General features: G+C 37.4%; 1 protein-coding gene across 2 annotated transcripts in view; it reads left to right on the plus strand.

Annotated features, from left to right (window-relative positions):
- The window catches only part of TOX (thymocyte selection associated high mobility group box), a 309,501-nt gene that overhangs the window by 267,858 nt on the left and 13,873 nt on the right, over positions 1 to 27,770 (plus strand). For both annotated transcript variants that reach the window (XM_004047066.5, XM_055349684.2), the window contains exons 5-6: positions 8,793 to 9,023; positions 20,135 to 20,215. In XM_004047066.5, coding sequence (XP_004047114.3) covers positions 8,793 to 9,023; positions 20,135 to 20,215 — 312 coding nt within the window. The remainder of the gene's footprint in view (positions 1 to 8,792; positions 9,024 to 20,134; positions 20,216 to 27,770) is intronic.

The raw sequence follows: 27,770 nt of genomic DNA on the forward strand, positions 1-27,770 counted from the left end.
TAAAAGCGGATTTCTCTGGGGATGATTTATATTTGTTTCTGTCACATATTTTGAACCACTAGAATCAAGAACCACCCTTGGCCTGAATTTTTCAGACCACCCACATCGTGTATGTTCAGGCTACAAATCTTGCAAATGCTGGCTTTTGTCTGTGAATGAACACAAGAGATTTTGTTCCACTCTTCATTTGTAACAAGGTTCCAGAGCAGCCATTCTTGCATGTTCTGGGAGGTCACATACAAGGGAATGTTACTTCACCCTTGCACTGACAGTCTAATCTTTTACGTCTTGATTTAACAGGACCACTCCCATTAAACATCTTGCTTTTGGTAAGGCATGGGGTTTGTCTTCTGCCTATTGCACTCTTAACTCAAATTCACACGAGGTTCGACAATATCTTCAATATGAAAGCTGCCTTTAATACACTGCGTCGTCTCTGAGTTCACTTCGTTTTTGCCTTTAAGAGTTTGTTACTAATTTGCTAGTTCATCAATGCATGTGCTCTGCCACACTAGACAGAAGCAGGAGGTTTTTTTCTCAAAGCAAATAGGATAAATCACTAGAGCAGCAATTAAATAAGCCTTTAAAGTAGGAGTTTTTATTTACCACTGCTCTGAAGACAAGAAGACTCCTGGAATAAAGTAGAAATGAGAAACAGACAGGTTTCTACAAATATTAAGTGAAATCAAACAGTGTTAGAACCAAATGTCAGGTTACTTTATCTAACTAGCAATGGGACAGAATACTTAAAACTGGGACTTGGAAGTCTGGTATTGTCATCATTGAACTGTACTTATATTGTAACTGTTCACTTTATATAGTATAATGTGTATGATACTTTTAAAGTATGTATTAGATCACAGCAATTAAACTAATGTATGCCCCTTATTTATTTAAAAAAAAAAAGTATTCTATTCGTTAAGGCTGAGCCTAATAAACTAGTTCAGGAGAAAATGATAAAATTTAGTCAGCCATTTAGTACCTGATTCCAAATCATCTTTCCTAAAATTTATTCAAGTAAATAATTATGCCAGGATATAGACATACCCTAGATGACTGAGCATACTTAATTAATTCAGGGAATAAAAACAGAATGAGACTTAACATAGCCGCCTAGCATTTTATTCAGCGGGACCCCACCTCAACAGCTTGCCTTCTTTGTAAGCCTGTAAAAGCCCTCAATCCAAAAGAATAAGAAGTAAACATATTTCCCTACATCAGCGAATTTAGAAAAGATCAAGTGGATCTCATAAAATTGATAAATTTAACCAGTAGGTGTATAAAATAACAACCAACCTTTTTTCTCTTTAAAAAATCACTTTAAAGTGATTTTTCTGGACATTAGCCCAAACTTCCTATTTCACATAAGGCCACTGAGTGCCTTTGCTAAACTCATTCGAAAATCATACTCAGCTATGTTTGGCAGAATCAAGGATCCTTAAAAATGAAATTGCTTTACAAACTATGACACTGATATAATGCCCCACACTTGTGAATCATTTCAAAAGTATAGCACTTCATATGCATTTTTCTATAATTGATGTTTTGAGTCATAGAGCGTATCGTTATTAAAGATAATAATAAACCCAATTGTAAAATGAAAGAAGTATTACAGCCTTGCTGATTTCACAGTAACTAGATGACTTACTTTCCATGCTTATTTGAATTTATTCTCATAAGGGGATTTTAGATGGCATAGTTTAGAAAAGAGAGAATGAATTTAAGTAGCAGAATTTTCACTCACTGAAACATCACAAAAAGTGCTGTTATATGCCCTGTTTCTATGGAGAGGAGTTTATAATATTTACTTTATATGATAAGAGTTATAAGTGGAGTTCTATGTTGTTTGTTCAGCCTATTATGCAGATGGTGCTTGATTAAAATCTATTTTAAACTACAGCGATTACTGCAAGATAGTGTGCATTAAACAGCTCTCCCAGCTCCATTAAAGGCTTTGGGACCGCGGCAGTTTATTTTAAATATGCTTATAGACGTTTCTAACTTCTCCAGGGACATTTCAATATCAGTGATTCTCTTTCTTTGATAGTCTTAACTCCTGTGCTCTGGCTTCTTAAGAAATACTGTTATCTAAGCAACACGATTAGCACATGCTTTTTTAAAGTGAAAGATTATTGTTTTCTTGTGATAAATAAGTTAAATACATCTCTATAATTAACCAATAAGACATGACAGGGGTGAATTACCAGAAGCCTTCAGGCACCTCTAGGGATTTGAGAAATAAATCTATGTCTTACGAGTGAGTTACGTGAAGCACGTGTATCTGTGTAAAGCTTATGTGTAATATTTATTTATAAATAATATTTATTTAGGTATTTGTGCACTTATGTATTCGTTAGTGCTTTAACTGATGGTGAAATCAGTGTGTGGGTAATCAGGGCCACATTTAGGGCCTCAGCTCAGCCATGTTTTAGTTGCTATGATTTTCATACAATTTTTATGTGTGTTTCAAATTTTCTTTGCCTCATAAGTCTAAGCCTCTGCCCAGTGCTGTAGAATACCAGAGCAGAAATGTATAATGATCCATTGCATGTAAAACACTGTACCGATGCTGTGAAGGACGTGAAGATTAATGGGACCTGCTCCTTACTTTCAATGTGCTTGTCATCATAAGGAATTCACATTTGTGCATTATATGGTTTCTTCCATATTCTAAAGATTATGATGGAATAAAATTTAACCCTCCAGTCTTAGCACCCTGGTAACTTTACAAATACTGTATGTGCTCTAGAGCAGTGTCCAGTACAAAATACTGTGCTGTCTAATCCAGTGACTTCTAGTCATGTGTGACTGCTTCCATTTAAATTTAACCAATTAAAATTAAATTTAGAAATTCAATTGCTCAGTTGTACTAGCCACATTACAAGTGGCCTATAGCCATATGTGGTTAGCAGCTACCCTTTTAGACACGGCAGAGAGCATATCTATCATTCTAGAAAATTTTACGAGACAGTGCTGCTCTAGACTTTAAAAGTGAAGTACTCACAGAAAGTTAGGATTTAAAATTATAAGCTTCCATCCATCTATGCAAGAAGTCCGGATCCAGACAATATCCAAAATTAAGGTCCAGGGACAGATTATAAATCCATTTAGCTAATTTTTCTACCACAGTCATATCTATCATCATTGTGTTTATCCCAAATAGTTTGTGGTCATAAGAGCCAAGTATCTTTCAAAGTGCATCCATTACTGACATGAAAATGGATCCAAATTACAGCAGCATTTCTGTCTTCAAGGAGGCTTTGGACACAACAATGATCATGTGTTTTTCACACATGTGATGAAGCTACTTCCAAAAGTAGGCCTTACAAATTCCCAGTTCATTACACAGAATCTAAAATGGCAGCTCATTTCTGCATCCTTTCCACACAAGAAAAATGAAAAATAAAAAATAAGATCCCCACAGATCAGGGGGCAATGCCCAGTGTTCGTAAGACAAACAGCTTTATATTTCATAGAGCAAGGCCCAAGTACTTGGGTACATGAGAGATCAAACTACAACAAGGAGTTTCCATTCCATTCTATTGCATTTATAAAGAGCAAAGATATTGTGAATATTCACTAGTCCTTTATGCAAGAACATTGAGCAATATAATAAACAATTCCCTCCAAAGTACATTTTATCTCATTAAAAATGGAGATCTTTCATTCATAGTTTTTCCCCCATATGTAAGTCTTCAGTGGAAGTCAGGGCATTGTCTTAGATTATAGTTCAGTTCTACAAGGGCAATTTTATAAATGTTCAGAATATTATGTTCCAAGAATCTAGCTTTGGTGATCTAGTTTAGTTATTGAAGGAGAGGCAGTGAATCTTGAGTAATGAATATTTTATGTGTATCCTTTAGATTGGTCTTCTCAGATGCCAGTTTTCTTGCATGGCAGAAAATTCAAACCAAAGTTAACATGAGTATTTAAAGGGAAGGCATAGTGTGATGTTGACTGAAAGCAGATCAATATGCTCTTGTTTTTAGGCACAACAAAGACAAAGATGATATAATCTTATAAGACTGGCTGGTAGTCTGCTTTAATGGGGGCAACACCATAGCTTTACAGTCTAGTTCCTCTCAGGTACTCAATCAGATATACAATGGAAGCCCCAGAGTTACACTCTATAATGCATAAATGATGTCTCCTGAGCCTTGAAAATGTGGAGGCAGAAGTCATGAAATACTTGCTTCTATTAAACAAAACTTTGAGCAACATTGCATTCAGCTAGCCCTCCAGGACAAACCAGGAAAATAGGTAAAGCCTTCAGGCAACTAACAAAATGGATTGGCTGCGTGGAATTATTTAGGCTTTTCTATAGGGTTGCTATCCATTGCCTCAAAATGATAACTGGTGGTTTTCATATGACTGAGCCTCTTACTGGCAGTAACAAGTTCTCCTGCTTCTTCAGGACATCCCTAAAAGTGGGGCCTGTTGTCAAATGCAAGAGGATGACTGTCCTCCTACCTGTTACAGCAAGGAATCACACTTCCAGTAGATCTTAAAGCCTGTACCAAACTGTCCAAATACCAACTTAAAAAGGAGATAAGCATGATGATCAGTGTTTCAAACACAATTTTGGACAATAGAGGAGGGAAATTGTCTTAGTCCATTTTGTGCCGCTGTAACAGAATACCTGAAAGTGGGTAATTTATAAAGAACAGAGATATATTTCTTACAATTCTAGAGGCTCAAGAGGCCCTTGGCGAGAGCCTTCTTGCTGTGTCATCCCATGGTAGAAAGCAGAAGGACAAAGAGCACATGTATGACAGAGAAAGAGAGAGAGAGAAAAAGTTGTCTTTTTTCTGTCTTTTTTGTTCTATCCAGGACCCCAGCCTAATGAAGGGTGGCTGGCCACATTGAGGGTCTATCTTCCCCACCCAGTCTGCTGACTCACCCCAGTCTCCTGACTCACCCCAGTCTCCTCTGGAAACCACCCTCACAGACACACCCAGAAGTAATATTTTGCCAGTTCTCTAGGAATTCCTTAATCCAATCAACTTGACACCTAAAATTAACCATCACAAAAACTATTTAAATAATGTGGGGAAATCTTTTAATAAGAGCATTTAAATTGCATGATAGGAAATTTATCTCTATGATTGACATTTGATTATTTTCCAGAAAGATTGATATAATCTGTAATCATGGAGATTTCAATGTGTCAGATCATTAATTTTTTAATTAAAATTTAAAATGAGTCTAGGTAATATTCCATATGAATAAGCATTCATTTATTTCTGTACTTTGTTCCCAATTTCTCTCAATCTTTGATGAAATATGAGGATTACTCTTTTTGCAGCTTTATTGAGGTATAATTGACAAAATTGTATGTATTTAAAGTGTACAACGTGATGTTTTGATATATGTGTACGTCATGAAATGATTACCACAATAAACTAATTAACCTATCTGTCACCTCACCTAGTCACTTTTTTTAAAATGAGAACGCTTAAAACCTACTCTCTTAACAAATTTCAAGTGTACAACACAGTATTAACTATAGTCATTGTGCTGTATGTTAGATCCCCAGAACTTATTCATCTTATAACTGAAAGTCTGTACCCTTGACCACTCTATCTTTAATATCCTTCATTGTGGACCTTGTTGACTCCTTTTGTCACCTTTTAAATAAATATTTTATGATTGTGAATGTAAGTGTGGCCATGTTTACAAAATATTATCATTTTGCATTAATTTTTTATTACTACTATAACAAACATTAAGCATTTACTATGTATCAGGGACCATGATACATGCTAGTGGGCAAAACCAGGCCCAACCCCTGCCTTCATATTGCCTACACACGAACAGGAGTAGATCTAACAACCACATACATTATTGTGTAATTACAAGCTTGATACGTGCTATGAATGAAAATATACAGAGCTAAATAAGCTTGACTTAAGTTTGAAATATCTTTGAGACTTGCAAATAGAGATGTCAAATAACAGTTGTTTCTGTGTGTGCAAAACTCAAGGGAAACATGAACTTGACCACCATCCTCCCACAAATAGTAATGGAAACCCTGCTTACATGTGAGATTACCTAAGTACACTCACAAGAGAAGGGAATTTACTGCAAAACAAATCAGGAATTGCTACCAATTAATGGCCAGGTGGAAAAGGATGACCCTAAAATGATTCTGGAAACATCAGGGCCAGTGAGGTAGGAGTAAAACTCAGAGAGGGTGGTGTTAGGGAACCAGTGGGAGAGAAGGCCCTCACAGTGAGAATCAGGTAAGGGGGAGACTCAAGCATCCACTGGATTCAGCAGTGTGGCCAGTGGAGATCTAATTGAGAGCTAAGCAACAGGAAAGCACACGGAAGTAGGTTGCAGAGGCTGCATCAGGCCAGCACAGCCAACCACTTGGAGGAGTTTGGTTGTGAAAAGGAGAAAAATATGGCCATAGGTAGCCTTGGGGCACAGAAAAATTTTGCTTGTTTGTTTTGTCTCTCAAGATATCGAAATGCCAGTTGGAAGAGTTCAGAGGGTGTGACTGAGGCCAGTCTCCCACCCCTAGGCATCTGCTTTAATCTGTGTAGGGTAAGACTTGGACATCAGGGTATTAAAAGCTGACCAGGTGACTCTAATGTGCAGCCATGTTTGAGAAGCACCATTCTAGGTCATATATATGCCTATGTGTTTTAATATAGCACTGTTATGCCAGTTTGTCGAATATCAAGCACCAGACATGCTGAGTCTCTGACAGATTTACATGGTGGCCAGTGACTTCACAGGATCACCTCTCTGATCCATCTCAGGGAAGTTATCATCTAGTGTTAATCTACATTAGCTTGTCAACTTGGTTCACAGCATCCTGTCCCCCTGGGGTTCTTTGATCTGCTTCAGTAGACAATTTCAGAATGATAATCTTTTTAATAGGTTTCTCAATAAAGACAAAGACAAAGAAATCACTTGGCTTTTGCTTATCTCTTTTCAGTGCTTGGGTATATCTTTCATACTGATTATAAGGTATCACATATTAATATTAAAGTATTTTCCATCCACCCATTCAGTGAATTATTTTGAAAGTTTATATCATGTCATAATTGATATTTGAATACGCTTTTAAACTTCTACACATATATAAATATATACCATCTTAGTCATTATAAAATGGCACCATACCTGGTTTTCACTAGAGGAAACAGAGGCCCAGAGAAATTAATTTAACCAAGGTAACAGCTAAAAATAATAAAAAGAAGGCATGAAGCGAGTTCCTCTGAAATCATATCCACAGACCTATCTGTACATCATGCTTCATCTCCCATGGTGGCAGTTATTTTACACAAATACCCCACCTAGGAATTTGTCTAAATAAGATATATATTACATTATATCTGCAGAGAGAAGGCAACTACAACTACCACAATAGAAGGTGAGGGTACAGAAGCTGCATTGACACTTCGTTAGGGGGCAAGGTATGTGGAAATTGAATCCTTCAGATGCAGCCCTATTTTGTATTCATGTAGACTCATATAATTTTAGAGCCGGAAAGAAATCCTATCCAAAATGCTTTATTTTAGAGGTGGATGAATTGATATCACATCTAGTTAGTAACAAAGATAATATTCAAATGCAGCCATCTTAAATATGTTCAATGTGTTTTTTCCCAGTTGTATCAGAATAACAATTAAAATTATCAAAATATTCATACTTTAGGAACATGGGAGAAAATAGAATCTACTTTTAAGTTGAGTAAAAACCTTTTCTAGAACTCTCTAGAATCTAATTTCTGGAGGTGCACTCTCCGATACGGTAGCCATTAGTCATATGTAGCTATTTAAATTTGAACAAAGTTAAAAATTTAGCTCCTGATTAACTCTAGCCACATTTCAAGTGCTCACTAGCTTTATATGGTTAGTGGCTGCCATATAGAATAGTGCAAATCGTAGAACTTTTCCATGATTGGAGAAAGTTCCATTGGACAGCACCGATCTAGGGTCTAGACCATACCATTCTTTAAACCATGAGCATCGCTGGGTTTTCCTGGCAGCATTCCGTAGACCTAGGGGCAAAGTCAAAAGCCATTTGACTTTATTTATTGGGCATGCTGCCCCCCCGAGGTTTTAAAGCCATAATTAGAAAGACAAGGATGGCTGGGCACGGTGGCTCACACCTGTAATCCCAGCACTTTGGGAGGCCAAGGCAGGTGGATCACCAGGTCTGGAGATCGAGACCATCCTGGCCAACATGGTGAAAACCCATCTCTACTAAAATACAAAAAATTAGCCAGGTGTGGTGGCGCACGTCTGTAGTCCCAGCTATCGGGGAGGCTGAGGCAGGGGAATTGCTTGAACTCGGGAGGCGGAGGTTGCAGTGAGCTGAGATCACGCCACTGCACTCCAGCCTGGCGACAGAGCAAGACTCCATCTCAAAAAAAAAAAAAAAAGACAAGGATAACTTCCTTAGAAGAAAACAAGTTAGATTGTTCATCCAATAGTGTTACTACCAGAGAAATCTGCTGTTGACACAGTTACAGTGTAAGAGAAAAAGTTAGGAATGTTAAGGGGTTGTATTTAATAGTGTAATAATATAAAAAGAGCCAACTTTTTTCAAAGCTAGGTAAGTAAAGTTGGGAGTAGGATGAATATGAAGACTACTTGAAATATGCAGTTTCATCTGGGAAAAAAAAATAACAAAACAATGTGTCGCTTAGAAAAGCCTGTGTTTGAGTGATGTGAATGGGTGAGTATATGTGTCTAAGTCTCAAAGGAAAACAACAATATGTCTTGTCCCCAAATTGTCTCAGTTCCCCTATAATTCTATTTTGATTTCTCTTTCAGATCAATGGTGGAGAGAAGCGGCCTGCCTCTGATATGGGGAAAAAACCAAAAACTCCCAAAAAGAAGAAGAAGAAGGATCCCAATGAGCCCCAGAAGCCTGTGTCTGCCTATGCGTTATTCTTTCGTGATACTCAGGCCGCCATCAAGGGCCAAAATCCAAACGCTACCTTTGGCGAAGTCTCTAAAATTGTGGCTTCAATGTGGGACGGTTTAGGAGAAGAGCAAAAACAGGTAAGGGATTCCCAGTGGAATGGGAATCTACATAAGCTGAGATTGTGCAGTCTGAAGAAATGGCTTCCCAGGGCTTTGGGTAAATTCTTTAGATCCCGGAACAGACGCTGAGAATGTGTCCCCATCCGAACCAGACTTTCTGAGACGTTCACATAATGTTATGCTCCTTTATTACTCCTCCATAAATAGCATGTTGATTCCTTTGTTTCAAAGTTTATATAGTTTAGTTACTTTTGGAAGCACTTTTACATATCTCAGCCAGGATTGCCTTATTCCTTAATGTTGCCAATGTGAACATAAAAGACTGAAAAAAAAGTCCTAAAAGTATTTTGAAAACTGTCCACACCTCTCTTCAGCACTTACTATTTACCATTTTGTCATCAAAACCCTCTTTGCTCTTTGCTAAATGAACCTCAAATTCAAGGGTTTCCGCCCCTAGCCATTCCCTAAAGACCGCCAGGGGCTGTTATTCAATCCCCCATATGTATTTACACCATATTTTTAGGCTGTGTTAAATGGGACCAGATGCCTGGTTTTTTCCTTCTCTCATGTATTGCCCTGGTGTGACTGAGGACCATGCTCAGGGAAGGCCATGTGAGACACCACAGACACAGCATAAATAGCTCAGAAGGTCTTAAAGAGGATTGGAGTCACAGAGAGAGTGAGGGTTCAGTGAGAGGATGGAGCCAACCTAAGCAAAGAAGCAATGTTGATCCCACATTTCTAAACCAGGAACTAGATGGCCATGGTCACCATCTAAAAATCTCAGCATCACAAATAAAAATTTAAAAGCATTTTCATTAAAATAAGTGATTGAAATAACTATGTAGGTGCAGTTTTAGCCATTGCAGAATACTGAATTGCATTAATGATAAACTAGTCTCATATTTTATTCTTAATTAGAGACACCAATCTTTCCTCATTATGTCCAGGAATTATATAAATACAGAAAAGCCCACACTTATTTATGCATCTAGAAGGATCTATATATTGTGTTTATATTATATATTAACATCTATAAAGTATATAGTGTCTTATAGTTTTAAAAGCACTTTTGCATTATTTATTTGATTTGTTCTACTCAATACTCATAGATATACAGGGAAATTATTACCCAAATTTTGCAGATTACAAAATGGGGCCATATAAATTAAATTCATTCGTTTATTCAACAAATATTTGTTGAGCACTTATGTGCCAGGCACTGTTCTAGGCACTGAGGATAGAACAGAGAATAAGACAAACAGACCCCCATTGTGTTGAATGATTTATCTACAGTTACATGCCTGGTACCTAGAATTACCATGAATAAAACTTGTCACTCAACTTACAATGCTTTTCCTAACAAACCCTATGAAATTAATGATGGGGATAATGACAAAACTAAACCAGTTGCTAAGGAAACATAGAACTTGCTCTTCCAGGTCCCTCCATTCTCTCTTTTCTGTAAGTCAAAGCTGTCTTCTAGAATCTGAAATCTCTACGTATTTCCCTACGTCCTTTTCAAGATTGCCAGCCTGAAGGAGTGCTGTCCTAGGAAAGCACAGGCCTGCCATATGGAGCTCTGTGTTGCAAGAGTTTTCTTTAAGAACAGGAAACACACCACCAAAACGTTCTCTGTACGCTCAATTAAAATACCCACTCACCATAAGAGGGTAGTTGACATTGTATTATAGGATTCTAATCGAAACCTAACATATTGTTGCAGAATTTTAAAGCTAGTTTCTATTCTAACTTGGGTCAGTTTGCTCTCACCCTGCCAAACCTGAGGTGTGGTTCCCAACTGATGTTGGACAATCAGGGTGAATTGTACAGTGACTTGACTTCTCCACTCAGCAGAGCCTCACTGAATGAGAAACTAAGTGTATTCCAACCAGCAATCCCAACCCCCTCCCTGTTCCCTTAATGTCACCTTAATGCCTCCCTGCTCCACCCATGATGCCACATACGAAGACATAGCTCGCTGTCTCCTCCAGTAAGCCCTCTGTGCGTTCTTGAATATGCACCTGGCTTCAGTACCATAAACTTTGTTGCTTTGTGAGACAAAATTTCCTGGAGAAAGCGTCCCAAAAGCAATTCCCTTCCCTAGGGATTGGGTACAGCAATTCTTGTTCATCTGAAGACACATGATTCCCCTGTGAAGGCTCAGCCCCTCTTCCCTACCTAAGACTTAGTGACTGAACTAGGAGTATTGTTTCAAGGCTCATTTGTGCCTCTTTAGTGTCTACTTTGCCAAACTCTTCATTTCTGGAAACATCAATTGCCTGCTCTGCCACTCACCTTACTTCTCTTATCTGTCCTCTGACCCCAGTTACATTTTCCTAATCATTTTCCATATTCAAGAGCAGTGGTTTCTAAAGAAGGAGGTCTGCAAAGGCGCTCCCTAGCCCACGATTGGTTCTTTACATTGTCAATATTAAAAAACAAATCCCTGTTCTCATGTTTCTGATGGAAAAGAATAATGTTCTTATGATGAAAATCAGATAGTTCCTCAAGGCAGTAAATATCAGGCAGCAGATTTCTTCCCACTAATTCTATTACACTAAGGCTTTTTATTTTTAATATAGCAAGAGGAGAATATTAAGATAGCATTTTGCATTCATTTTGTCTGACCATCAAAGTTATTTACAGACCCCAAAAATATGAGATTCACTACTCTCAACTGTCATGTTAAAAAGGGAAATCACTCCCATTTTCCCATTCTGGCATTCAGAATCGAGGCTGGTCTCCCTAATGTGGATATAATTACAATTATGTGCAAGGCTTTTTAATTGTATACATATGATGGCAAATATTTTTCTCTTTTTCTTTTGTATGTTTCTCTTTTGTAGGTTTCATATGTTGCCTAGTTTAGTAAGTAACTTGTAATGAGTCTACCTTTGGGTTGTCTCTCAATGAAAATAGGGTTTGGGGGAGCAAATTCATTTTATAAAGGATAAAATTATATAATAGTTGACTTATGTAAATCATTTGGTGTCATAAAGCAGTTTCTCAATCAAAATCCAGTTGCCAAAACAATTATGCCAAGATTGAGAGAAATAAATTTTTTTATCTTACAAAAGTAAATGTTTTAAAATTTGAACACTTGTTTAAGAGTTACCAAAACAAGGCCTTGGGATGACTAAAACAGTTTTGGTCACTCTAAAATGATTTGTCGCCATGCTGTATGCTCCTTTGACTTCACAGAAGTTCAACATAACCTATCATGTGAACCTAAAAGATGATCTTGCTTAATCAAGAGAGTGAGGCTGCAGATTATGCCTAAAGGTATGGTGTAGGACACACGTTGGATGCAGGCCTGTGCCAGAACCAAGCAGGGAGAGGGTCAAATTAATGAAATCAGACACTGCTTACAAAAGGGAGCACATTGCACCGGCTGGGCCACTGCTCTGCTGCTCCACGGCAGCCCTTCTCTAGCAGTTTGCTAGAGTCATCGGCAGAGCAAACGTGCCTGCCTGAAATGCACATTTGGGCATCCAGAAAATTTCAGCAAAATATCCCAAAGTGTTATAACAGTAGATTACCACCTGTTCTCTCCCTTTATGTTAACTCATTGTGCCAACATACTATAATATCTCCGTTTCAAACTTAAATTAATTGTGTTTTGTTCTCATTTAATATTCAAGTTGGGGAGCACACATACTGCTATGTATTTTTAAAAGAACGTTCCTGGAGCAGATTCGAGGCAGACTATTAAAATTCAAAATTTTGGACAAATATGCATGTTACGGAACCAACCATGTGATGCTGTTGGCATTGTGTAGGCAGCTGGTTCCGGTGGAAGGCTAAGATTTCATGTGCCACAATTGTTCCAAAATCCTGTTGTCATCATAGCCCACAATTATGAACAGCTACAAATATAAACACAAACTGGGAAAAATGGTCAAAATTATTGATGACTTATTGGGGGCCTCAGAAAATTACAATATTTAAGGAAAAACGGCTATTAGTGAGATTACAATTGCATGTTTTCTTGACAGCCAGAGGGAACATGACTAATAGAGCTGCTGTGTGTTTATATCACATGCTTCCTCATTGTGGAGTATAGGCGGGAGTAAGAAGCCACTGCAGAAGGGCAGATCTTTATTTTCAGAATCCATGGTGAGTGAGAAACAATATGTACTTTGGTTTCTGTGAAGAATCTTTCAAAGAAGAGAAATCAAAAGGAAGCTGAAAGAAGCGATAAAAATCCTCAAGGAACACAAAACCTCCCTTATGAATCATTCCTACCAAAGCCACTGAACAAACTCCACGTATCAGAGATCTCCCCATTTTAATACTTTGGAAGATGGTACTGAATCTGGAATGGGAGCAGAATTGTGTTTGGGATTCCAACCGGGGGTTTTAAATGCTAATGACTCGTAAGACAATGGAGAGCCCATTTCAGAAGCATACTAAGTTGTTTAAAAGGCACCAGATGGAGAAGGAAATAAAACATAAGTATTGCTGTGATGTTGGTCTCTGCTACTTATCTTTCACGGACTGGAACCTGCAGAGAAAGAAAAATAAGTTAACAATATCACACCCTTTGTATTAGGATCCTAGGAGTTTGAGCAACCCTCAGCATCTTTTTTATGAGGTTCCAGCTAAATTTCCTGTCTACCTCCATTATTTCTGAACTCTCTGATTCTGGTCATTGTAGTGGAGGACCTGGGTTCACAGTGACAATATAGAACAAATAAAACCCTACAAAATAAAAGAGCTCGTCCCGCTTTGAAGCAGAAAGGGTTGGTCCAAAGAGCTATAAAGTGTTCTTGGATCCTTTTTAGCCACTGCAAGCCGGCTCTTAAGTGAGAAAGGAAAGTCACCTTAAATCAGAACCAGATGCAAATTACTAAATGAACCTTAAGTTCCTAATTGGAGACACAGTTGGGCTGTAAGACATTTAACAAATTACAAACAAAATGTTCTTGTTTACATTACATTAAATGGCTTTAAAGCTGCAGCCAAAGAGCTAAATAAACATGCTGTTTTGCTAAAAATGGAGTGGAAAGCCTATTCAGAGTTTAGTGTATTCAGGAGAAACCGCAGCCCACGGTACCCAGAGTGTATTTTTGTAAATGCTAGCCCTGTCGTGGAAGAGGAGAGTGGATTTACCTAGAGATCCAGAACCTAATGAGCAGATCTCACTTGCAGGGAAACTGTTTGAATACTGTTAACATATGCCTTCTTTCAGGATGCATAATTCATATCCAAGGATATTAGCCATAGCAGTTCAGCTCAATAGCAACACCTCATTATTTTATTCCTCAGTATTTATTCCTATGTTTGACGCCTCGTGAAATTACTGTTAATGTGTTTATATAAGGGCAGATCTGACACAAGTGGGAAGAATGTAATTTCCTACTCATTCTTTCCTGCTGCTGTGTCCTCTTCCCTGGTAGAAGTGGCAAGTGTAAATAGTTAATTTGCTTCAATTATGAGCCTGTCCTGCTAAATTAGAAGCAGCAGGGATATGAAGAGCCAGAATTATACTTATGAGGCAGCTGACAAATCCTCTGAGCCCACAGAATCAAATCATTTCCTCCTCATTGGTGCTCAGACACCCACTACATGATGCTGTCGGGGTTTCTTTTTCCCCTTTATCTTCTGATAAAATTTGGATTTTTATGTCAACAATACTTAAGGTTAACTAAAATCCTGTCGCACTGTAACATTCACACATGTGTTTATCTTGGCCATTTTCTTATAAACATTAAGCATTTTCCCAATTTTTTAAAAACTAGGAGTGAAGGATATGTAAAACAGTTGCTCACTTAAAAACTGCAGAATGTAAGCAAAGTCCGTCCATATTCACACAAATTTGAAACTGAGCAATGAAAATTATTACATGAAATGGTGAGCATACTTGTAAAATTCAGGTATTTATATATATATATTACATATATATTACATATATTATGTATATCCACATATACAATTATTGGTACGTAAATGTGATTCTTACATGCCTTTATGGGCATAAGCATTTGTTTTACACATATACAAATATTCATATGCTCAGAGACCATGGGAGCAGACGTTTCATTTGAAATTTTCCATGATGTTGGCAGGAAAATAATTTAAACATGATACTCTTTCAAGTCTGTTGTGCTTTATCTATAATTGAAAAACATGTTTGGGTGGATTGTATACCTGTATATCAGTCCACTGTTTCCATTGATGTACACTGTAATTTAGAACATGCAGTTCAGTTTCATCCTTAGCACACATACTAATGCTGATTCATAGAAGGAGAAACCTGAGACCATGGATTAGATGCTCAATAAATATTTCATGAGCACCTACTATGTTCCAAGCATGCTGGGGCTTCAGCAGTGAACAAAAGAGACCAGGCCTTGCAGTTGTATGTCTTGAGAGAAGAATCAAAAGGAGTTCTCATGGCTAGGACAAACCATTGAGCAAAGAAAGATGGAACATTTGACACCAGACTCATTTTATTCACACCATGGTTTTACCATATACCTGTTCTAATATATTAGGTAAAATAATTACCCATTCTAGTCTGTTTTCTTATCTGCAAAATGGGGATTATCCCGTATTCATTATGCCAATGCAACATTTTTATTGAAAGAATTAGAGGTAATATATAGAGCGCATGATCCGCAAAATGCACACAATGGAGGCGTAATTTTTAATGACTTTTTGATTTTAATTTTATAACATCGGTGCCTCACACCACAGTAGGCACATACTGGGCACTCAATAGATTGGTAAGCATAACTGAACAACATCATACTTTCCTTAGTGACCTTAATTTAATAAATCAACAGATATGTATTTTGTAGCCATTTTTTCAGGCAAGGACCTCGGTTCGGATTCTTACCATTCCAGAAACAGGTCAAACCGGTGTTGCTGAGACCATGTACATGGGTCAGACAGTCCTCAAAAGGAATCCATAGCAAGATGTTTGTCACATTGTATAATGTTTTCAGTCCTCTGAATACCACTTTGTGAAGGCCTTGGAGCCTAAGAAAATGCTGAGCGAGTTATACAAGATGGACATTTAACCATTAAGTTAAATGGACTAAGTTCTATATAAAATATAGATGCACTTGCTCTAACTGACCTAAATAACAACAGCCTTGAAAGAAGCTGAAAGTTTTAAATTTCTAAAAAATATTGCAGGGAATTGTGGTTAAATTCTAAATCCTTATGCATTTCTAAGGATTTTCTATAAATATGAAATAGTAGTGGGAAAAACTACATTTGAACTTACCCAGAATGAAGAATGCCTTTAGTTTTTGGATAGAATCCAGAATTGGAAGAATTTTACATTTTTTCTTCTTATTATTGTAAAGACTGTTAAAATAAACTATGACTAGAGATTAACTAAGGGCCAGAGCAGAAAAGAAGGAAGGAAGAAGGAATTAAATGGTATTTATAAGATTTTGCTTTTCTATATGAGCTGGATGGATTGTTTGTTTAGGGAAGAAGCAGAAAGTAAAAGGAAAATGACAGATTGTATGGGAAATTTTTTCTGTTTGAGTTTGTGATATCGTTGATATTGAACTGCTGATTTCAATTAGGGATTATAAGCTTATGAAAACATGTGTACATGCTGGTATTTAGAGCATTTCAAAAATGCCTCAGTGAATCACTAGATCATGTGACAGGATTTGGGTTCTCTAGAATTGCTATTTGATGACTATCTACGTATGTTTTAGTTTAGCCATTATATATGTTTTAGTTTAGCCACTGAGATGCAATCCTTAGATGGGATATGGTAGCTTTCTTGGAATAAAAACCACAGCATATAACTTAGTTAGGACAGGATGAACTCAAACGTGTTTGGATGAGTGGGGGAAAATGATAAATGATGTATTATGATTTTTAAATCCTCATCTGGCCAACTTTGTACTTTATTTCAAACAGCTGTGGACCATTTGGAAGCCATTTTGTAACTCAACTAAATACTAATATTTACTGTATGAATCACATACCTTTAAAATATTTGTCTTTCCCTAAGAGTGAGAGACCATTTCTTTGCTAAACTGAACTTTGACATAAATCAGACCCATCCTTGTCAGTTAGAAGGTCTGTGCACTTGCTCGTGGCAGTGGTTGTTCATTGCCAAATGCCGTGCTGGGACATCTTTGCTCTCTGCAAGCAGAGGACTTTCTTCATCTATCATTAGAGGCTGTGAAATGTTTTTGAGAGATTTTTTTTTGATAATTTTTAAACATCTTTTTTTAAAGGATTTCCCCTACTTCACCTGCATGTGGAATTTTTATATATCATTATCATTCATTCATAGTTGAGGCCTTTCTTCAGACATTTCCATTAAATATAGAATTCAAGCAACATCCTTGTCCAATTTTAGAAGGTAACATCAGAAAGACATTCAGAGTGTACAAAATGGGAGCCATCAGGTAGTTCTCAAAGATTGAGGTGCTAATTACTGTTGAGGAGACCACCTCAGATTTTAATTCTAGTCCAGGCTACTCCCCTTTCAACACAATTACAGGAATCTACCTTCTGAAATGACCCCCCTTTGAATTCTCCCTCTGAACATCTGCAGCTATTCAGGAAAGAGTGTATCCATCAATCCATGTAATGTGACGTGATGAGTTTACTCTTTTCTAAAGTGGTATTTAGGCACTTATGCGATGATCCCACATAGCCAATCATCAATAGCCAATAGGGAGCCATTTGTAGAAAACAGGGGACTCTGCATGCTAGTCAGGTATCCTGTAACAACATCGATTCTGGAGGGAAACCAGGGGCACATATGCAGCCTGAAACATGTGGAGTTAGCCACCTTTCTTCCCTGGTTGTTAAGCAACAAATTTCAGGAAAGTTAACGCTTTGTGGGATGTTAACTGCCAGGAGCTCAACAAAGGGGTAGCATCGTAGTCACACTGTTGCTGTTTCAGTAGAAACCAATGAAAGAAAAATGATAGATGCTGTAGTCAGACCATCTGGCAATACTGTCTTATCTGCCACAACTTAGAAAATGCCACTGTGGGCAATGCTGTGAACCAAAGTGCATTCTATTTGCCTTTGAAAGCAAAACGCATCCTAGTTAGCTGAATGGGAGTCACTTGGAGTAGCATATTAATAAAAGCATGATAGAAATGCTTAGGGTATACAAAGATGCATTACCATAAAAGACATATTGACTAAATGTTTGCTTCAAAGTCCTGAATAGGATTTCTATCTGTATGGGAGAAAAACCCTCTTGAAAGTTTTGAGGTATTAAAAGCAAATGTAAACATTGTCAGTTTAAGGTCATTAATTATAAATTATGTCTTTGAGAAGAGGTTTAAGGAAAAACTATAAACAGAAATCTGTCTCTCAAAAAAAAATAAATCAATGAAAAGCAGGAGAGCTGTTTCATGGCTGCACCAAGGCTTACGATATACACAGATCGCACTATTCAAAGGCACTTACTCGACTTTAGCATTTATTTGTTTTCACGTGTGAATTTCCAAAAAACAATTTGAATTTGACTTCCAATAATTAGCTCAGTAAATGTAGAATACTCCTGTGCTTGAACCAAAGGATTTATTGGCTTTTTGCTTAAAAAAAAACTCTGAAATATAGTTTTTAAAGTTTCTTTAGTTTCATACTGAGGATGATGGCACATTGATTATATGATAATATTGTACTAATTCTTAATTCCTTATTTTACTTGGCTTCTATTAGACCAAAATGCCAAATACAGAAGTCAAGGCTGAAGCCCCCACCTTTAGGAGAAAAATTAGCACATTCATTTCATACAGTCCTGTTATAATTCTGTTGACAAGGTTAGTCATTTGTTTACCTTAAGCAAAATGTTCTGCTTTAATTAAAATATTCATGAATAAACAATATTTCTCACATCTCGAATTTCATAGCTGGCGCTGGGCTCAGCAAACCACAGTCAGCATTTGAAACCATAAATTGACCCCTGCTGCCAAATGGCAGATATTTGGTCTTTAGACATAATTTATATTTAACTACTCTGACTAATTCTGAAGCCACTTTTCAATACTGATCTGTGTGTCTGTTTTTGAGTTCAGCATTACAAAATATTAGCCAAGCCTTATGCCCTGCTGTAAAATCCAAAATGTGGGAAATTTAAAATAGCTGTATCAATGAAAATACATTTCCATTTACACAGTGAAGGATGAAAAATATTTTGATCTTTCAGGCTGATTTCAAAAGATTGCCAAAAAATATACTCTAAGGCCTTGAAAGAATCGACTTAATGGTAGCAGACGGCCATGTGTGTTCACTTTGCTAATCTTTCATTTTCAACTCTAATGAGTGCTCCCTGTTTAACTTAGCAATGTGACCTTTAGCATACAAGCAAGTCATTTTTCAGTACTTTTGCTCAATTTAGGATGATTTTGCTTTTATTTTCAAGATGATTCCCTCTCAGAAATGGAAAGCTTCTGTAAACTGAAATTCATTTCAGAACACTTTTACCTTTTCAAAATGAGGTGTCCACAGACCCATGACATCCAGTGTTTTTCTTGGAAAGGACGTGACCAGAGTGGACTGCAGGGCAGGGCATGCATGCAATCCACAGCCACTTGGGCTTCCCATTCCTCTCCCAAATGTGTCCTTAATCACCATCACTGTTTCCTGAGTCTTTGAAAATAGAACTTCAAGGCTCCAAATCTTAACTCAGTGATGAACCTGCACTCTCCCTTCTGTTTCCTTTGATTTGCTTATTGAACATGATTTGTCATCTCTAAATTCTGTCTTTGTTTTTGTATTTAGCATGGAACATATATATCAGGATGTGAATGTGCTGTGGAGTTATCTGCCCATTATATAAATATGAATGCCTTATTTACTCACATGTGGTTTCCCTGGGAACCTTCATCAATAGTATCTTTGTAAGCCAACTACCTCTACACTCATATCTACCCAGATAAAACCTTTCATATGTTTTATGTAAAAGTGTAAAGTTTTACTGTTGCTAACTTTTTTTTTCTTTTCTAGTCTATTGCCATACTTCTTAAAAATCTGTTTCAGTAAGAAAACACAATCTTTGGGGAGATATATATTATTATATTATATAAGTGTGTATGTGTGTGCAATTATCATTCTATATTGTACTTCTCTGAAAACAAAAGCAGATGCACTTTCTAATTTAAGACTCTTTGCTGTTGTTGCAGGTCTATAAAAAGAAAACCGAGGCTGCGAAGAAGGAGTACCTGAAGCAACTCGCAGCATACAGAGCCAGCCTTGTATCCAAGGTAACGTGCAGTTGTGTGATATTGTGAAGGATTGTGGCCATCTCGGCGCAGACTTTGATAGTCATTTAAAGGCATAAAAGATCACTTTAACGATTCTGCACAATCTTCTTTGTTGGAAAAAGAAGTAAATTACAAACAAAGCTATACGATATGGAAATATTCATTCAGCTCCAAAAGACCAGAGCAGCATCCCCTGGGCCATTTCTAAAATATTGTCCACCTGTGGATGATTGGTTTTGTGGATTAGTCACAGTACATTCTTCAACCTGAGCCAACTTTCTACTTCTCCATATCCCCTTCTTAAATTGCCTCCAGGCCCCCATGCCATTGGCCTTTACCGAGGACATGCCAACTGTAAGTTCTAGACTCATTACAGCAGCATTAGGAGGTAAGCAGGACCCAAAAATGTTTATAAATCACATCATTTTGTTTGGAAATAAAAACACCGCTTAAAAATATTTAGTGATTTAGAATATCTTAAACACTAGTTCTTCCTGTTATAAATACCGTAGAGTTGACTGATTGGTTTCATGTTATTAAAGATACAATTTCCATTATGGAATTCTTCAGAAGGTAACTTCAGAGAAATGGACTGAGTCTATAAGCATTAGACACTGTTATCTCATGTCGCAAATTGGCTGTTACTGCGTTCACTGTGGTCTGGGGCTCTGGACTTCATCACATTTCCCCTTAGAAAAGACTTTTTTTCTCATTCACAAATATCCAGACTCATTGTAACTCTAAAGTAATTATATAAATTATGTTTTATTGAGGAAAATACATACTGAATATACTGATGCAGAGAAGAAAAGAGAGCCCAAAATACAAATGCATAAGAAATTTCAGTAAACTATTTGTCTAATCCGGTCTTATGTTCTACTTCTAAGGTATGGCACTGTGAGAAAACTTTAGTTAGATATAATTTACCTTAAAATTTCTAGCCTTTTTGTATTATCTCACACTTTCTAATTTATCTAATTCCTTCTGAAGCTATTTATATTTTCTGTTGATACCAACTCACATTTCTGCATGTATTACATAGAATGTGTATAAAATTATAACCTAAAAAGTGTAAAATATTAGATCAGTATAGCCATTGGATTAAATAGTCATGTGGATATTGTTAACAGATAATTATGTCAAAAACATAGCGGGGCTTTTAAAAAGTTAATTCTCCTTATTTCATCCAAGATCAGATTCTTTTTGAAGATTTTAAATAGAGTTTTAGTCAGAGCACTTTACATAGGAGCAAATCAATACATGAAGTCTCAATCCCAATACAAAGCACACTAGTTAATGATATGCAGATTGCCAGAATGCTGTGATACTGACTAAGCCTTTACTTTCAAAACAAGTGTCCTCAGATTTGCTCTTAGCTGCAACTTTTCTTACTATTCAGTTTCAGAGTTGCAACCCGCAGTGTACGGCAATTTGTATAAATGCTGCGAATTGCCATTTCTACATTTAAAAAACCAAGCACTTTTTTTACAGCTTACTCTGACATTTTTCTTCTCTTTGGCAGTAGAAATTTTGCTGGAGCTGTTGAATATCTATTTATGTACAACCATCTATTGTGTGTATACAAATTGAAGGAAAGTTACAAACATCCTCTCCAGGTTAAAAAAAATGACCCTCCAATGTTGTATGTGAGTGGATATTTGCATTGTAACTTTCTAGACATCATCAGAAAATTTTCCAGCCTATCCTGCCATAAGATGTAATCACATATATAAAAATCTAATTCTTTTCCATTTTAATTAGGACAAGGCAAATAATAACCAGTCATATTTAAACATATTTTTTCTACGTTATAATTTTTTTACTATGTTATAAATTATTTCCCTATTCTAAAAGATTTAAAGGGGCAAACAGAAAATGCTACATGATATATTCCATAATTGCAACTCCCAGGAACCACCGTGTGCCAACCAAGCTCTATTTTTTCCCCATCCCCCATTTGTATATTCATTTGACCAATCTTCCTGGGCTTGTGCTCTGTGCCAAGCACTATGCCAGGCTCAGAGAATGCTGTGGAGGACAGGCAAATCCTTTCCTTAGACTTGAAGAACTTTCTGTTTCGTCAAGGGAAATTGTTAGTGAAAACATAAACTAATAAATGATTGAGATTTGAGAATCCAAGTATTCTGGAGGAGATAAAGCAAGAGATCTGCTTAGGTGATCTGCAAAGACCTCTTTAAAGAGGTGACATTGGATCTGGGGGTTGAAGGAAGACAGGAGCTTGTAGAACCAGAGAGCCAGAGGAAAGAGCTGGCCAGGCAGTGCTACAACAAGTGTAGAGACTCAGGGTGGCAAAATGTTTCCTTGAATTGAAAAGGTCTGTGTGGCCAGAGCTGAGTGAATGGAGAGAGTGTGGTTTGAGCTGAAGTTGGAAAGATGGGCAGGAGCCCAATCCTGAAGGACTTGCAGGACATTTGAAAGGCACTGGGTTCATTCTCAGTACAAAGGGAAGCCACAGAATGGGTTCTGGTAGGGGACAGATACCCTGATGGGACTTACGTTTTTAAAGGATCATCTTACATGCATAAGTTCCCTTAATCCTCAGACCTTATCCCTTGAAGTAGGCTTGATTATCAACATTTCACTGAAGAGGAAAGACACCTGCAGGTAGCCACTGGCCAAGGCTGACATTGACCTGCACTGCCCTCAGTCTTCTGCTGGGCCATGCTGCTCATGAGTCCTCTCAATGTGCTCTCCTGCACTCCTAAAATACCCAGTGCCTCAGAGTCATGGCACAGCATTGACATTCTCTCTGATAAGGTCATTTTTGTTCATGAAAAGCTGTGTTAGCCAGAGCACCTTGTCCATTTTCCTAAATTCTTCCCAGCTACTTTGACTTACTCATCCAGAGCTATATATTTTAGTACCTATTTTCTAGGCAAGGCATTCATTTCCCCAAATATGACTTTGCATTCCTAGGCCAATAGATCCTTTCACTAATTTGTGGCCATGTCATAGTCACAGTCTGTTCCTTCTTCCCTCTTCGCCCCTAGGCCATACTCTGCATCCAGAGCAGGGCTGCAGGACACTTGTTCTATGTCGGACACTGGGCTGGGTGCTGAGAGACAAACATGTATATAGCAGATCCAAGTGGACTGTTTCATGATACTTGAAAGGCCTGAAGTGATCCTTTAAAATTAGCTGCTTCTTACAGAACATAATCAAAAATAAGAGCAGTCAATGACCTTTGACTCTACCTGTGAAATTGAGTCACAGGATTGACAATGCTTCAGTGATTACTTCTTCCATTTAAAAATACTATATACCAGCCAGGCGCGGTGGCTCATGCCTGTAATCCCAGCACTTTGGGAGGCTGAGGCAGGCAGATCACTTGAGGTCAGGAGTTCAAGACCAGCCTGGCCAATATGGTGAAACCCTGTCTCCACTAAAATTACAAAAATTAGCTGAGCATGGTAGTGAGTGCCTGTAATCCCAGATGTTCAGGAGGCTGAGGCAGGAGAATCACTTGAACTCGTGAGGTAGAGGTTGCAGTGAGCCAAGATTGTACCACCTGCCCTCCATCCTGGGCGACAGAGTAACACTCCATCTCAGAAAAATAATAAAAAATAAAAAAGTGCTATATACCATCTAATCCAGCAGATTAATTAACATGACTCCAGGCTAGAATAACATTGAACTCTGCCAAAAATAAAACGCTTAATCCTAGGAAACAAATATTCTCACTTTTGTAACTTCCAATGGAAATCCTGGCCCATTCTTACCAGGATATTGAATTGTTTCCAATAGTAACAAAAATATACATGGCATCCGTCTACAGAGTAGCTTCTATGTGCCTTACACTGTGGAAGGCATTTTACATGTGTTCCTATTTCCCATCACAGCAAACCTGCACAGTAGGAATTAGCCCCATTTTCTAGACAGTCTCTAGGCAGAGAGAGTAAATGGCTTGCCCACAGTGGCTGTGGCAGAGTAGGACTCAAACTGCCCACTGTCTTGTTGCAGAGCTTTAGGCTTTTCTCTACCCTCAGTGATTCTCAAATGTTTTTAATCTTTCAAACTGGCACCTCATTTTATCGAGGTAACAACCTCCCATAAAATTCCATGCCAGCTCTTACGTAGGAAACAGCTAAGAGTAAAGCTGTCCTCACTTAATTGAGGGTGGAGTCCAGCCGACTGCCCACTCTGCTACCCCCACTACCAACAGAGGCTGAGACCTTCAGAGGAATCTGGGCCTGCAGAATGTTTGGAAAGCACTGCTTTGTGCCATGCTATTCCAGCTGGGTGGGTACCTCAGCTGGTTGTGTGGAGCCAGGGACAAAACTGCCCGGCTCTGGTCACTCCTGCTGTACAAGCATATCAGAATTGCAGGATACATCTATAGGACATAGGATGCTGCAAACACAGTGCTGGTCAGACTCCAGAATACCTTGTTCAATTTTAGGCTCTGTCATTTAAAGGGGGAAGTTGGAAAAGGTCATAAAATTGGCTGGAAGGCCGAAAGTTAGCAGAAAAAGAGAGTAGCAGAAAAAGAGAGCAGAAAAAGTAGCAGAAAAAGAGAGGATTCAAGATTATGAAACCCAGAAAACAAAGACTCAAAGGTGTTTAAGTCCACATTGGCATTAGACATAGGGTGGTGATTATTCATGCTTAATTTTCTCTGACTACAGAATAAGAAAACAGGTTCCATTTCAAATTAGATTAATTTAATCTGAACAGGGGACATTGCTAAACTCTTGAATTGTTAAAATAAACAACTTCTTTCCATAGAGAAACTTAAAAGCAGAAGCAAATGTTATAAATAAGGATTGGAGGCCTCTAAGGCAACTTCAACCTCTGCGCTTTCATATGGAATCACAGGGAGCCTGTTCTAGGACATCTAAAAGTGCCACCTCTATCGTACTGGGAGAGTCCTCAGACTGAGGAGTCTGTAGTCTCTGGGGCGGGTGGATCTGGATTCGAATCCCAGGTTTCTCACTTCCTAACTGCATATCTTCATGCAGTTCCTTGTATGTTCTAAGTCTCTATTTACTCAAATGTTAAACAGAGAAGATAATAGGACCTACATCTTAGGGTTTCCATGAGGATAAAATAAGCAAATCTATATAAATTACATGGTTCACTTGAGGACATTATGCTAAATTAAATAAGTCAGTCACAGAAAGACATGTACTGCATGATTCCACTTATAGGAGGTATCTAGAACAGTCAATTTCATAGACTCAAAGAGTGGCACGGTGGTTGCCAGGGCTGGGGGAGGGGGAAATAGGGAGTCAATAATCAACAGGCAGAAAGCATTCCTCAAACCAGATGAATTAGCTCTGGAGATCTGCTGTACAACATTGGACCTAGAGTCAACAATACTGGATTGTACACTTGAAAATTTGTGAAGATGGTAGATCTCATGTTAAGTGTTCTTATCACAATACAATTAAAATTTTTTAAATTCATAAATTTAAAAAATAAACAGCATGACTCAGCATCCTGAACATAGGAAGCACTTAATAAATATAAGCTATGAGTATTATTATTAATTTTATTTTTAGTATTAGTGGGTATACAAAGGAGGGGGGAAAGATTTGCATATCATTGAAAATTTAGCTGGATGATATTTTCAATTTGTCTTTATATCAAAGGCTACTTCGATATAAGGAAATTTTAAAAGTGACATTAAAACAGGAAAATTTTGCATCATAGATGTATTTCTTTATAAAGATGTGATCTAGATATAAACAAAAATGCATTCATCTATAGTTTTCTTAATTGAAATGGTCTTTATGAACCCTGCAAAGAGGTCCAAGGATATATGCTATTATGGAGGCTTGGCCTTCCCATCTTAAGCAATTTTACACGCTATTGAAGGTCATATGAGGTTGGACTGTTAAATAAAGCTTAAGGAAATATAGTTTTTCCATAGACTCGGGAATTCCTAGACATGGATCTAAATTATTATGCTGAAAACAATGTATAACTATAGAGCAATGGAACTAGTTTCATTTTACCACATAGACCAGAATTTATATTCCCAAAATGAGTGTTGCATTCAAAGTAGTCACCTTGGGAGGCTGCAAACTCATTTTATTATTGCTCCCAGAGTTCAAAAAATGTTTGAAACTCCTCTTTTAGAACTGTAGTCAGGAAAAGTTTATGAGCCACATTAGAAAATCAATCTTGTTACATTGTTTTCACACCTCATTCTTTTCCCCAAACATCACCCAGATATAACCCACAGACTTGGCTTCAAGTGACTATTAGCTGTTTCCAAAAATCAAATTCACCATCAAAAGACAAAGAGTTGTCTGAGGATATGTAAAACAGTGTCCCACAGGCTCTGAAGAGAATTCCAGTAGGGAAGCTCCCAAATGTCCCAAATAAAGGCAGCATTATTGAAATAAGTGTACAACTTCTCAGGATTGCCAACCTGGAAGGATATGGCATTTGGATAACTATGTTCTGGTTTATTAAATAAAGGCAATCAGATTCATGATTTTAAGGTCATAACATCAAATATAAGATTTTGTTTCTACCTTAAGGAATAGTTCATGAAGTACTAAAATTTATAAAGGACAAATGGAAACCTTTTTTTTTTTTTTAATGTACAGAACAGGACAATATTGAATTAAGTCAAGAAAGTTCTCTGTTTCCATAGTCAATAGTAAAGAAGCACAATGCTTAGTTCAATTAAAGGAAAGTGGATTTGAAAAAAACAGTTTCTTTTTCTAGAATGAGGCAAACTTACAGATACCATGCCATGGTGAGCTATGGAGACAAATATTGAGTCTGAATTTGCAAATAGGATGGATCATTGTATGACTGTTAACGTAAAATTTGCAGCTCTGTAAACCCAGATCGTGATTTAAAGATAATAAAATCTCATGCTTCAGGGTATAAGTTAATCACCTGCATGGAGCAGAAAGAATTTTCCTTCCAGAAGGAGCAATGCACAATTGAGTAAGTGCATAAATTTTGTTTAATTTTCAATGCATTAAGTATCGGTCAGTGCTGAAAACAAGAATCAAATTAGATGGACTATTAATTTGATTTGGTTCAGCAACTCTTATATTGTTCCTTCCACTGATTTTTATGCATTGTATTTATACTTTGCTATTTTAAATAAGAATAGCTTTGTCAATCTTTCATTTTTATAGCACATATCATCCCAGAATGGGGAAATTTATACACTATGCAGTATTATCTTCATGATACAAAGTAAATGGGATTGAAGCTACCTTCAGTAATCAACAATTTGGTTAGTAAAAGGTATCTTCAGGCTTATAGAGTTGTATCCTTTATACATTTTGCATATGTCAAAGGAGCTCCCTACAGATAATACTCAAAATGTCTCTATGGCCACAACCCCCACTTTATGGCTTGTAGAAAATATCTTCCAGAATCTGTGGTCTAAATGCAAATAGGAAAGAGAACATACTCAGAAACTAACAGCAAGAACACATTCCTTCTGTGAAAGTGTGGGATTCAAAGGTTGATTTTCAGTTGTCTACAAGCTAGGAAACACATTTGTCAGGTGACCAACATGACACTCATTGCTAAATAAAAGTGGTTAATGTGTTTAAAAGTG

The sequence above is a fragment of the Gorilla gorilla genome, chromosome 7, assembly GCF_029281585.2.
Source record: "Gorilla gorilla gorilla isolate KB3781 chromosome 7, NHGRI_mGorGor1-v2.1_pri, whole genome shotgun sequence".
Lineage (NCBI taxonomy): Eukaryota > Metazoa > Chordata > Mammalia > Primates > Hominidae > Gorilla > Gorilla gorilla.